Genomic DNA, 14257 nt, shown 5'->3' on the forward strand with positions numbered 1-14257 from the left:
TTTTTTAATAACTGGTAGCACTTAAGATCTTTTCCCTTGTATTTAACATATCTAGGCTTTTAAAAGTCACTAATATTGACGAAAATTTTGTTTTTATAGATGAAGCTTTGGATGATTTAAAATCACAGAAGAAAAAAATAGTAAGTAAATTTTTATTAGTATTTTGGGCAGATTAACTTCAATAAGGCGGCTTTTACATGAAAAAGTCAAAATTGGATGAATAACTTACAGAGGTTGGGGATTAATGATCTTCAAAAGAAAGCATATTCTTTTAGCAGGCAATTGAATGATCACACTAAGTGACAAGTTTTCCTGCTGAGTAATGATAAATGAATGGGGAAAAGAATGACTAAAATGAACTTTTTATATACTAACAGATGATGTTATTTATCAGAATACAGTCACAAATTAAGGTTTAGGCATGAGAACTCCAATAGGAAGAAGTTTTAGATATAGGTTTTTGTTTTTTAGTTTTTTGTTTGTTTTACTTGATTTAATCAGTATAGGGAACTCCTGTATTGGCTTGGTCTACATGGGCCATTAGGCTCCTTTTCAACTCTCAAATTTTGTCATTTTTTGGACCTGCTCTCCCAGTGCCAGTGGGCACCTTCCCTAAAACTTAAGTCTTAGAGAATTTCTTAGGAGTATTTTGAGATTAATTGACTTGCCCACACATACTGGTCATATGGCCAGTATGTATCATCGAGATAGCTTGAATCCAGGTCTTCCTGATGCTGAGACCAGCTTTCTGTTATACCACAATGCCTCTTATAATACTTAATTATAAAAGTTTATTAATTTCTTTCCTTTAATAAAGCTGTGTTGTAGTATGGACAATGGCAATTGCTTTATAGTCAACAAATGATCTGATCTATACTCAGATCTGCCAGTGATAAAATTCAGATTCAGAAGCTATAATATGATGGGTCTGTTGGACCATAAGAAGGAAGTACTCTTGTTCTTTAGTGGTGCCTGTCAAAGCCAAACTCTGTAGGTTCCAAGGCAGGGATACTTCAGGAAAAAAGTGAGGATAAGACTGGGAAGAAGAAAGAAGCTGAGATAACAAGGAAGCCAATAGCAGAAATGAGAAATAGTGGCCACGAGTAAAAAGTGATGACAGTGATGAGAAATAGGTTCAATGAGAGGAATAAGAAGCAAAAGTAAAGAACAAAATCCATAAACTAAGATTGAGAAGAAACAATGGTAAAACAGTTGTGGAGGAATTTGTTAAGAATTAAACAGTTTTAAGATACCTAATAGCCATTGAAGCATCATAGCAAAGTTTTTCGTTTTTGTTTTTTTTTTTCTCCAAAGTATGTATTATTATTATTTCCATTTTTATAGTTGAGAAAACTGAGGGAAATAGAGTTTGAGTGATTTTCGTTTGGTTACACAGTTAATGAGTTTCTGAGACTGGACTGCAGACCTAGTAAGCTAGATACTGTGCTACTAGGTGACTCTTAAAAAATATTTTTTTTCATTCTTCTATTTTTAATTTTTTAGTTTCATATTCTCTTTTTCCCTCTTATCCTTTCCTCCACTATCAAGCAATATATCAATTATACATGTGAGTGCAAAAATGTTTGTGGCAGTCTTTTTTGTAGTGACAAAAAGCTGGAAACTGAGTGAATGCTCATCAGTTGGAGAATGTCTGAATGAGTTATGGTATAGAAATGTTATGGAATATTATTCTTCTATAAGAAACAATCATCAGGATGCTTTCTGAGAGACTTGGAGAGACTTACATGAACTGAGGCTAAGTGAAATGAACAGAACCAGGAGATCATTGTACATTGCAATAGCAAAATTATATGATGATCAATTCTGATGGATGCGGCTCTTTTCAACAGTGAAATCATTTAGGCCAGTTCCAATGATTTTGTGATGGGAAGAGAGCCATCAGGGGACTGTGGGAACTGAAGGTGGATCACAACATAGTATTGCCATTCTTTTTGTTGTTGTTTGCTTGCATTTTATTTTCTTTCTCATTTTTTTCCTTTTTTAATTTCATTTATGTGTATATATATATTGGATTTAAAATATATTTTTACCATCTTTAAAATATATTGGATTACTTGCTAAGGAGGTGGGTGGAAGGGGGGATGACATTGGAGCCCAAGGTTTTGCAGGGGTTAATGTTGAAAAATTATCCATGCATGTCTTTTGAAAATTAAAAAGCTTTAATTTAAAAAACTATACATGTGAAATTGTGGAGAACATTTCCATATTAGCCATATTTCCCCCAAAAGGAAGAAAAATAGAGAGAAAATTATATTTCATTTTATATTCAGAATTCATCAGTTCTCTCTCGAAGTGGATAGCATTTTTTCATAATGAATCCTTTGGAATTATCTTGCCTCATTGTATTGATCAGCTAGATAAATCTTTCACAGTTGATCATCATTACAACATGATTTTCTAGTGTACATTTATTTTCCAGCTCTTTTCACTGCCTTTTGCTATAGTTCATATAGGCCTTGCTGTGTTTTTCTGAACCATCCACCTCTTCATTTCTTATTACACAGTTGCAGTCCATCACAATCATATACCACAACTTGTTAAACCGTTTCCCAACTAATAAGCATCCCTTTGATTTCCAATTTTTTTTTGCCATCACAAAAAGAATTACCATAGTGTGTGTATTTGTGTGTGTGTGTGTGTGTGTGTGTGTGTGTGTGTGTGTGTGCGTATACATACATTTGAGTCCTCTTTTTCTTTGATTTCTTTGGGATACAGACATAGGGATTATGGGATATCCCTATTCAAGGGATACGCATAAAAAAAAAAAAAGGAAAAAAAAGGGATATGCATAGCTTTCTAGTCCTTTGTCATAGTTCCAAATTGTTCTACAGAATTCTTGGACATTTCACAACTTTTAATAGTTCATTAGTGTACTTTTCACACCCATTGCCTTCAGCATTGTCTTTTCTGATTGTTGTGAAGTAGTATCTCAACATTATTTTAATTTGCATTTCTTTAATCAATAGTGATTTAGAACAATTTTGCATATGACTTTGTACATAGCTTTGATTTTTTTCTTTAGAAAGCTGCCTATTCATAATTTTTGACCACTTATCAATTGGGAATGGCTCTTATTTTCATAAATTTGACTCAATTCTATACTCAGTTTATTTGAGAAATAGTCTTTATCAGAGAAACTTGCTATAAGAATTTTTTATTTTACTTCATTTGTCTATTATATGTTTTAGCAAAATGTAGTTCTGATTATTTCTTATGATTTGGTCTGTTTTTGCTTTTGCTTTGTCCTGGATTATGATTGCTCTCCCTACTTTTTTATATCAGTTGAAGCATATTAGATTCTGCTCTAGCCCTTTATTATAATTCTTTTTGTTTTTCTGTTTTAAGTGTGTCTCTTGTTGGATTCTGATTTCTAATACAGTCTGCTTCCATTTTATGGGTCAGCTCATCCCATTTACATTCGCAATTGTGATTACTAGCTGTTTATTTCCCTCCATCCCATTATCTCCTATTCTTTTCTTTTTTTTATTCTGCCTCCACAAAAGTCTTTTTTGCTTCTAACCACTGCTTTCCTTAATCTACCCTCTCTTTTCTCATTCCCTATCCACCTCTCCTTTTTTTCTTCCTTCATTATTTCCCTATTAGATAAGTTACATTTTTATAAACAACTCTGTGTGTATGTGTTCCTTAATTTGAACTGATATTAATGAGAGATTCAAGGATTGCCTGTGTCTTATCTCCTCATACCCCATTTCCCTTCCATGATAAGAACTCTTCCTTGTGTACCTTATGGAAGAAAAATATCTCCTTCTACCTCTACCTTCTCTTAGTATATCCTTCTTTCTCCTCCCCCTTCATTTTTTTTGGGAGATCATTCTAACATAATCAGCTCACACCTCTACCCTCTGACCTTGTAAACTGCCTTAATAATGATAAAGATCTTAGCAATGACATACCTCATTTTCCCTTATAGAATGTAAATAGTTTAATTTTGTTGAGTCTCTTATGATTATATTTTCATGTTTATCTTTTTATGCTTCTCTTGAGTCTTGTTTGAATGTTAGATTTTCTAGTCAAGCTGTTCTCTTCATCAGGAATGCTTGAAAGATCTCTTTTTCATTAAATATCCATTTTCCTTGTCCCCCCTCTCCCCTTAAAGGATTATACTCAGTTTTCCTGAGTAAATGATTCTTGGTTGTAATACTAACTTCTTTGCCTTCTGGAATATCATATTCCAAACCCCTGTGCTCCTTTAATATGGAAGCTACTGAATTTTGTGTGAATCCTGATTGTGGTTCCACAATATTTGAATGTTTCTTTCAGGCTGCTTGTAATAATTTCTCCTTGACCTGGGAGCTCTGGATTTTGGTTATAAGTAAAATTTAAATAAATTTACCTGGGATTCTTCATTTTGATATCTCAAGAGGCGATTGGTAGATTTTTCCAGTTTCTATTTTATCCCCTCGTTCTAAGCTATTGAAGCAATTTTTCTTGATAATTTCTTGAAATATAATATCTAAACTCTTTCTTTGATCTCTCTTTGATTCAGCTGGACCAATAAATCTTAAATGACCTATCCTTTTTACTTTTTCCAGGTTTCTTGTTTTTCCAATGAAATATTTCATATTTTCTTTTATTCTTTTTCATGTTTGACTTTATTGTTTCTTGATGTTTTGTGATGGAGCCACTGATTTCTACTTGTCCAATTCTAATTTTTAAGGAATTATTTTAAGTGAATTTTTGAAACTTTTCCTATTTGGTCAGTTCTACTTTTTGAGGAGTTTTTTTTTTTTTTTTAAGTGATCTTTTGTTCCTTCTTTTTTATTTGATCTGTTCTACTTTCTTCAAAGTAGTATTATGTTTTTCAAATTACCTGCAAAGATAGTTTTTAGCATTCATCTTTGCAAAACCTTATCTTCCAAATTTTTCTCCTCCTTTCCCTTTTCCCTTAAACAGCAAGCGATCCAATATAGATTACATATACAATTCTTCTAAACATATTTCCATATTTGTCATGCTGAGCAAGAAAAATCAGATCAAAAGGGAAAAAAAAACATGAATGAAAACAAGCAAATAACAACAAAAGGTAAAAATACTATACATTGATACACATTCAGATAACATATCTGGATTCAGATGGCTCTTTCTTTCACAAGTCTGTTGGAATTGCTTTGCTATTCAGCTTTTTAAGGTTTATTTTCTTGAGCATTTTTTATATCTCTTTTACCAAACTGTTAATTCTCTTTTCATAAAATTACTAACATTAACATTCTCATTACTTTTCCAAATTTTTCCCATCACTTTTTTTTTCTTTAACTCTCCCAATAATTCTTGTTGAACTTAATGGGTCCAATTAACATTTTTATTTGAGGTTTTTGGTAACTTTTCACATTTTTATCTTCTTCTGGGTTTGTTTTGGTCTTCCCTGCCACTATAGTAAATTGTTATGGTCAGATTCTTTTTTTGTTATCCATTCATATTTATAACCTATATCTTGATTAGGACTTTATGTTAAAATTAGGCTTTGCTTACCTGAGAGTAGAAAGGCACTGTTCCAAACTTCAGGCTATTTTGTACTGCTGTTTTCAGATCTAATTCTAGGGGTCTGCAAGGTTTAGGTGCTTTGGTGGTGTGATACTAGGAGAGGTATGATGTCAAAGATTAAATTGCATTCTGTATATCATGGCTTGGAAGCCTTCCATTAAAAGGGTAAAACAAATAATTCAAGTTAATTTTCATTTATCTGGAAAATACACTCCTTGAGAATACCTCTTTTTGATTCATTTTGTATAACCAAGATCAGTGTGTGTTTTTTTTTTTTTTTTTTTTTTGATTCTTTGTAGATTTTCTTTTGTTTTCTATGCACTTTTTACTTTACCTCCCCCTCACCATGTCCTCCCTGCCAAGGCTACAATTAAGCATTGATACACACACACAAACACATACATATACATAGATATTGAATATACATGTATATGTTCATATACACATATATAAGACCATAGTATTTATTTCCACTTGTCATTTGTTTCTCTGAAGCATTTTCCTTTGCAGGTCTAAGTCTATTTAATCTAATTTGTTCTTCAATAAATATTTATTATGTGAGTACTTTTCTCTTCCTGAAGCAAATAGATTTTTATTGTATCTTCACCATTTTAGGTAATTCTTTGATTTTGTAATTATTGTCTCAAAGTTAACTTTTTGAAGGACAGTTAAGATATAATTGCATTGGTCTTTCCATTGAGAGATTTCTTTAGTTTAAATATAAGACTCAATCCTTGCTCTCAAAGATTGCTATAGTTGATTAGCTAATTTCATTATAGTATGCCCCTGATCATCATAATGATTGATATTTATACAGTACTTTATCTTGTTTCAGCCTCAGACAACCTGGCAAGATGGGTTCTATGGGCATTAAATACATCTTATGAGAAAAATGAAACTTAGAGAGATTAGCTAATTTCTGTGTGTCCATAGTTCCAGTAAATACCAGGAATGGGATTCAAACTCAGGTAGTTTTTCCACTATACTAAGCTATATCTTTTAAGATATCAACTTTAGTTGCAATATTATTTTGTTTTCCAATTACATGTAAAGATAGTTTTCAACATTCATTTTTTTAAGAGTTTGACTTCCGATTTTTTTTCTCCCTCCTTTACTTCTCTTCTTCCCAGGACAGCAAGCGATCCGTTATAGGATACACACACACACACACACACACAATTATTTTAAAGATATTTCCTTATTAGTCATTTTGTGGAAAACAAAGCAAAACAGAAGGGAAAACACATGAGAAAGAAAGAACATACAAATAACCACAAAGATGAATATTGTATGCTTTGATCTGCATTCAGCTCCTGTTCTTTCTGTGGATGCAGATGACATTTTTCATCCCAAGTCTATTGGAATTGTCTTGGGTCAATGTATTGTTGAGAAGAGCTAAGCTAATTATTATAGTTGATCATAATCTTGCTGTTACTGTGTACAGTGTTCTCCTAGTTCTGATCACTTCATTCACCATCAGTTTATGTAAGTCGTTCCAGCTTTTCTGAAATCAGCCTGCTCAGTCATTCTGATTTCTCATTATCCATTACATTCATAAACCATAATTTATTCAGCCTTTCTCCAGTTGATGGGCATGCACTCAATTTTCAATTCCTTGCCACTTAAAAAAGGGTTGCGACAAACATCCTTTCCTCCTTTTTATGATCTCTTTGGAATACAGATCCAGCTTTAGATTTTAATCTCAGTATATGCCAAGACTATTTAATTTTACACAAGTCTATGGGAATAGGCTAAAACCCCTAATCTCTACCTGTGCCCCATTTTTGCCCAAACCGCCTAATCCCTGTCAATTTTGTATTTTGCAGATGATTGGATCTAAGCCAGACAGATGACAGTGTGAACAAATGTGTTCCCTCTCAGAAAAACAAATTGAGATGTTTTCTGTAATTGTGTTCTAATATTTTAGTAGAAAAATAATAGCTTTTTTATTTTAACTATTCAGCAATTTCTAGGTACTATAGAGGACACAAAAGAAGTGAAAAGACCTCACTATTCTCATGAGCTTATCATTTAGTTAGGTGAAAAATGGGACACATGCATGAAACAACCAAGTAGTGAATAAATGATAGGACAAAGTAGATAACAACTGATTTATACTGTGGCTCAAAACTTTGAAAGAAATAAATCCCATTAAGGGCCATTTAAAATGAGCTGCAATGCCATCCTGGTTTTATAGCAATATATATGTGAAGTTATCTTTACTTGAATTAAATATCATAGCAAAATAATGAGGCCAGTTCTCTGGAGCCCTGGACTAACGAGATTATCAAGTAATGTAGAATTATTTATAAGGAAATGAGGATTGGGAAAATTCCCTCAGATTTGACAATTAGTAGATTGTTGGTAATTTTGGAGAGAGTAGTTTTAATTGGGTAAGTGGAAATCAAATTGCAAAAGACAGCAAGTAAATATCAACAAAATAATAAGTTCTGATTTTTGTTTGCCTATTTTGGAATGTTCATACTGAAGTGTTAACAGTTGAGTTTTGCATACTGGCATGAGTGGTTCCAGCACATTTCTGAGCATGTTGGAGAGCAATAGGTAGAAAACAAGTAAATACGAAGAGATTGAAGATTAGAGATAGTGAATGGTCAGTATAATAATTAGCTGATGGTAATAGGGGATGGGAATCAAAGACATGTAAAAGAATTGGTCTTTGCAAGGAGAAGGATCACTTTATTGTCAGAAACTGAGGAAAAAGAGGGACATGATTTCAAGGGCTTTTGAGATTGAGAGAATGGAAGAAAATGAATCCAAGTCAGACAGCTTCTATTTTCTCAGTAAAATGAGGGAAAGTCTTCATTTAAAGTGATGGATGTGATATAGGAGACTTGATGTGATAAGATAAAATTTATAAAATTTTGTATGGTTGAGATAGGGAATGCTGATGATATATTTTACCTAGATTTTAGCAAAAGTTTTGATAGAGTAATAGAAAAAAATTTAGATAGACTAGGCTAGGGGTTAAACACACACCATATAAATGGTTAACAGTTTTTAAAATATAGTTTTAGCTCATGGGTATACAAAAGCAAGTAGTGGTTGAGTTTTAGTCCATGGATCATAGTTTGCCAACTCCTGATCTAGACAATTAATATAATGAAATAGATTCAGAAATAGTTGGATGACTATATTCAAAACATAGTTGTTAATTATTTAGTGCTAAAATGGCAACTGGTTTCAGTAGAGTATTCTAAGGATCTGTACTTGGTTCCTGTGCGAGTTAACATTTAATGTTTTTGTCAATAACTTGGATAAAGGCATAAGTGTCATGCTATCCAAATCTGTAGATGCTAGAAATCTTGGTAGGCTAACCAGTACATTATTTAAGAGGATCCAAAAATATCTTGATAGTTTGGAGCATTGGATAAAAATCAATAGGAAAAAACAATAGATTGTTATGTGTAGATGTAGAAAATCAACTTCCCAACTACAAGATGGTAGAGGCATGGTTAGCCCGTACTTATTCTAGAAAAAATCTGATTTCTTTCAGTGCAAGTTCAGGATGAGTCAATGTGATAATGGTTACTCACTAAGTGATCTTAGGTTCCATTAAGAGAAGCATAATTTCTAGAAATAGGGAAATAATAACTCCACTATACTTTAATCTCATCTGATATTACCTTGAATATTGTGTTCAGTTCTGGGTAGTACCGTATAAAATGGTCATTGATCAGTTAGAAACTATAACCAGACTGATGAATAACCTTTGTGAATGAGCCCACGAAATGAGGATATGTTGATAGAATGACATTTAACCTAAAGAAAAGAAGGCCTGCAGAGCTACATGAGAACTTTTTTTTTTAGATATTTGGAGGACTGTTCTATGGAATAGGGATTAGATTTGTTATAGTTTGCTCCAGAGAGAAGAACCAGGAGCAATGGGTAAAAATGGTTTAAAAAAAAAAAAAAGGAAATTTGGGCTTGATATCAGGACTACTTTCTAAGTATTAGAATTGTCCAAAAATAGAATGGCTTCTATGAGAGAATAGTGAGTACTTCTTTGGAAGTCCTAAGGCAGAGACTAGATAAAGTGTTTTCTGGGCATGGAGATTCTTTTCATGTATGATGGATTGGTCTAGATTGTTACTTCCATCCCATCCAGCTTTAAGGTTTTGTGATTGTATGATTCTCTGACAAAATTTGGAAAGTGACTGTATATATGGAGAGAAGGAAATTAAAGAGCAAAAACTCCAAGTTTGCAACCCTGGATTCCTTGGAAGGATGGTGGAGTATTTAACTTTAAATAGAGAAGTTTGGAAGGTTTGTGGCTTTAAGGGGAAAGATAAATTCTCTTCTAGAAATATTTTTATGTGAGGTTATTATGAGATATACATTTCAAAATTTCCATGAAGGATTGGAGTCTAGATGGAAATTAGAACTGGATATATTGACATGGTAGTCCTCTGTATGAGATAATTGAATTGATATTGGGTTTATGAAGTTACCAAGAAAGCACCTGGAGAGAGAAGAGGGTTCAGATCTGAAACTTTCATGTACACCCATAGTAAGTAAGTGGTGAATTATGGACTAGCAAAGGAGATTGAGAAGGAACAGTGAGACCAGCAGGAGGAGAATTAAGAGGGGTAACAGTATTACCAAAACACAGATAAGAGTGCATACAGAAGGGGGAGGGGTTTAACAGTGTTAAATGCTGCAGGAAAATTGAGAGATTTGAGTGTGTTCAAGAGATCATTAACAGCTTTATAGAAGGCAATTTTAAGTTAAGTAGAAAAACCAAATTGCTAAGAGTTAAGAAATGATTTGAGAAGAGAGGAAATGGAAATAGTTTATTTAGCCTGCAAAAGGGAGAAGAGGTAAAGAATGATAACTTGAAGTCAAGTGAGAGTTTTTTTAAAGTTAGGGAAAAAGCCTTGGGTATAGTTGTAGGAAGCAAGGAGAATTAGCCCAAATTCTAGTAAACAGAGAAATTAAAAATGGACAAGAGATGGAGAGGACTTCCCAATTGCCAAATTCAGTGACTTTTTCTCAATCCTTATTCTCCTTAATTTATCTGTAGCTTTGTTTTGCTTAGGGCCATAACTGATAATTATGTCAAACTGTTTAAGTGGTGGAAAGTTGTTCTCAACAGATTCAGTTGGGGATGCCATTGGAGTGAAATAGAACTATAAACATTGGTCTTGGATTGGTTAAGACCACTTGTATCTAGGGGAGGGTGAGATAGTAGGGCAGGGCCTGGCCAGGGATTAACCATCTCAATTTTGGGGCTTGTGCAAAGGTCTGGATATTGGGCTCTCAAATTATGTCTATAATGGATATCTTCTTGTAATGACCACGTATTTAAAATCAGCCGGAGTCAGGAATTCAGGTTAAGGGGAAAATCTTCAATATTTATTGAAGTGAAGAGATGAATAAGGATTTCAATAGCAATATGGGCAAGAAAGATTGCGATAGCAATATGGGCAGCTGCTACAGGAAGCCAGCTAGCAGAGAGAGATCTGAGCTGAGAAAACCATCGCAATGGCAATGTAAACAGTCTCTCCTTCCCCTTCCTTTTCCACTCCCCTGCCTCCACCCACCAAAATCGTTGTTTCCTATACAACGCAGGACTTGCACAAAGAGTGGGCGGGGGCCATTCTTTCTCCAAGCTTATATATTAATAGAGTATGGTCCAGTTACTATTTAGCCTCATGTGCTTGGGACCTCAGTGCATCAACTCAAGCTTCAGCTCATTACATCTTCTGTTTGGCTTGAAGATAGCATACTTCTGTTTTTGCCTTTCTAACTGTCTCTCTCCACTATAACATGCATATAAAATAACCATAATAAGTAAGTCATTAGTTGGCAAGAAGTGGCTTTTTGAAGTCTGAGAAAGGAAAGGTTATTATTAGTCCATGGAATTACTTCTGGTCCTGAAGTCAGCAGAGACCTGGTTTGCATACTAGCTGTGTAGTCATAGGTATGTGAAATTAACTTTTTGCTTTTCCTCATGTAAAATGGGAATGCAAAATACTGAGCTGGATGAATCAAAACCTGGAGTCAAGGTTTCTAGGAGAAATATCAACAGTCTGAAATATGCAGATTATACTACTCTGGTGGCAAAAAGTGAAGAAGAATTAAGGCTCTTAATGAGGGTGAAAGAGAAGGGTATAAAATCTGGTTTAAAGCTTAACATCAGGAAAAAAATCTCAAAATGAATATCTAGACAACTGGTCCCATCCTGGCAAATAGAAGGGGAGGGAAGCAATGCCAGATTTTGTATTCTTGGGCTCAGAGATCACTGCATATGGTAACTGTGGCCATGGAATTAAAAGACGCTTGTTTCTTGGAAGGAAAGTTATGGCAAACTATAAAAAACAGAGAGATTACCTTGTTGATAAAAGTCTGTGTAGTTGAATCTATGGTTTTTCCAATAGCAATGTATGGCTGTAAGAATTGAAATAGAATGGACACTTATAAATTCTGGTGCTGGAGAAGACTTTTGAGAGTCCCTTGGACTGTCAGCAGATAAATCAGTCAATATTTAATTAATTTAGGCTATTCACTGGAAGGTCAAATACTGAAGCTATAGCTTCAATATTTTGGTCACATGATGAGAAATTGGGAAAGACTCTGATTTTAGGAAAGATTTACATCAAAAGGAAAAGGGGACAGCAGAGAATGAGATGAATAGATCATGTCATGAAAAGAGTGAGCATGAACAAATTTGGAGAGAGAGTTGAATATGGAAGGTCCCACAGTGCTATGGTCCATGGGGTTGTAAAAAATAGAACACAACTGAACAGCAATAGCCAATAGCAAATATCATTAGTTCCTACTCCATAGGGTTATTTTCAGGAACAAATGAATTAAAATGTGTGTAAAGCATTTGGAAGATCTTATAATATTGTATATAAAGGTTAACTCTTATTGATGGTGGTGGTGGAGAGCTGGGACAGTTGTGTTAGAAAAAGCTTCATGGAAAAGGTAGTTTTTGTATTAAGCTTAAAGAGTGTGATGATAGCATTCCAAACATAGGAAGCATTTTGTAAAAAATCTGAACTTAAACATCAGGTAAATTGGTTATTTTCATGTACAGTATGTAACTAGGGGGAAAAAAGGTTGAATATTGTTTTTCTTTTAAAAATATAATAAATTGATCATAACTTTCAAAGCTGTCTCTTCTTACCTGTGATTCTTCTTTTGTGCATTTTTTTAAAAAAAGATGCTTCAGTGACTACCCCTTCCTTTTTCTTTTTGTTATCTTATCTCCTTTCTCCTTATCATTCCACCTCTAAGAAGTAAAGTGGAGAATGACCTCTTTTATCTTATCCAAAAAAAAAAAGTCCATCTGGGAGGGAAAGACCTTAGGGAGTTCTGTCCCAGTCAGAAATAATTGCTGCTTATAATCACTTTGAGCCAATTAGGGCCCAAACTGTGACCAAGTAGACTGCTGAAATTTCTAAAGATAATAGGTTCCTGACCAATCCTCATTTGGTCATTGTTTGGGCTATGATTGGCTCAGACTGAATGTAAATAGTATTGGCCAGAAACCCCGAAGATCTTCCCCTTCCAGATTGATACATTTTTTGTTTTTGTTTGTTCTCCTTCCTTTCATCCCTTCTTTCTTTCTCTCCTTCCCTCCTTTCCTCCTTCCCAATACATGCAAATATAGTTTTTCTCTCTTTCCTCCTCCCCAAGATAGCAATCAATCTGGTATAGGTTAAATATATGCAGTTCTTCTAAACATATTTCCATATTTGTCATCCCTCAAAGAAAAATTAGATCAAAAGGAGAAAAAAACACAAGAAAGGAAAAACAACCACCACAAAAAGGTAAAAATACTATGTATGCTTTCATCCACATTCAATTTTTGTAGTTTTCTCTCTGGAGGTGAGCGTATTGGATTTTTGCTTCATTTATTACCAAGCCTTAGTCACTGTTTGGATGTTACCTCAGTCAGACTTAGACCTGTTAAATATCTAGGTCTTCTACTTCATTCTGTGCCATCTCATATAGTCCTGAAGTGGAGTGGCATGAAGTGTAAGTAGAATGGAAAGGTGGGAGGAGAGGGATGGGAAACAGGGACGAGACAAAGATTATAAAGGACTTTGAATGCCAAACAGAAAATTTTATATTTTTTCTTTGAGATGATAGGGAATCATTGGAATTTTTTGAATTGAAAGTGAAATGTGTCGTGTGTGTGTGTGTGTGTGTGTGTGTGTGTGTGTGTATGACATGCTTGGACCATGCTTTAAGAAGATAACTTTGATAGCTGAATGGAGGATGAACTAGAATGGGGAGAGACTTGTGGCAGAAAGTCCAGTCTGTTTCAGGATGGTGACTATCAAAGCAAAGAAGAGAAATATGGATAATCAGGATGATGTTGCTACTCTAAACAGTAATAGAGAAGTTAGGAAGAGGGGAAAACTGGGAGAAAAGATCATGAGTTCAGTTTTGTAGATGTTGAATTAAAGGTTTTTATGGGATATTCACTTGTTCAAGAGGCAGTTAGATATGTGAAACTGGAAGTCAGCAGAGAGGTTATGTCTGGATTAGTAGATTTTTGTGAATCATTAGCATAGAGATGATAATTAAACCTCTGGAAGCTGATGAGATCACTAAATGAAATGGTATTGAAGGAGAAGAGAAGAAAGCCCAGAACAAAGTTCTTTAGTTTGTGAGCATGACTTGAATGAAGATTCAGCAAAGATACTAAGTGAGTTAGGTAGAAGAACAGTGATTGTAGGTACTGAAAGTAGTACCTAGTTCT

At 34.1% G+C, this 14257-nt stretch overlaps 1 protein-coding gene across 3 annotated transcripts in view; it reads left to right on the forward strand.

The window, feature by feature from the left end:
• Positions 1 to 14257, forward strand: part of LNPK (lunapark, ER junction formation factor) — a 90391-nt gene that overhangs the window by 36869 nt on the left and 39265 nt on the right. For all 3 annotated transcript variants that reach the window (XM_051986153.1, XM_051986154.1, XM_051986155.1), the window contains exon 6: positions 100 to 140. In XM_051986153.1, coding sequence (XP_051842113.1) covers positions 100 to 140 — 41 coding nt within the window. The remainder of the gene's footprint in view (positions 1 to 99; positions 141 to 14257) is intronic.

Source organism: Antechinus flavipes, chromosome 3 (genome assembly GCF_016432865.1).
Source record: "Antechinus flavipes isolate AdamAnt ecotype Samford, QLD, Australia chromosome 3, AdamAnt_v2, whole genome shotgun sequence".
In the NCBI taxonomy this organism is placed as follows: Eukaryota; Metazoa; Chordata; class Mammalia; order Dasyuromorphia; family Dasyuridae; genus Antechinus; species Antechinus flavipes.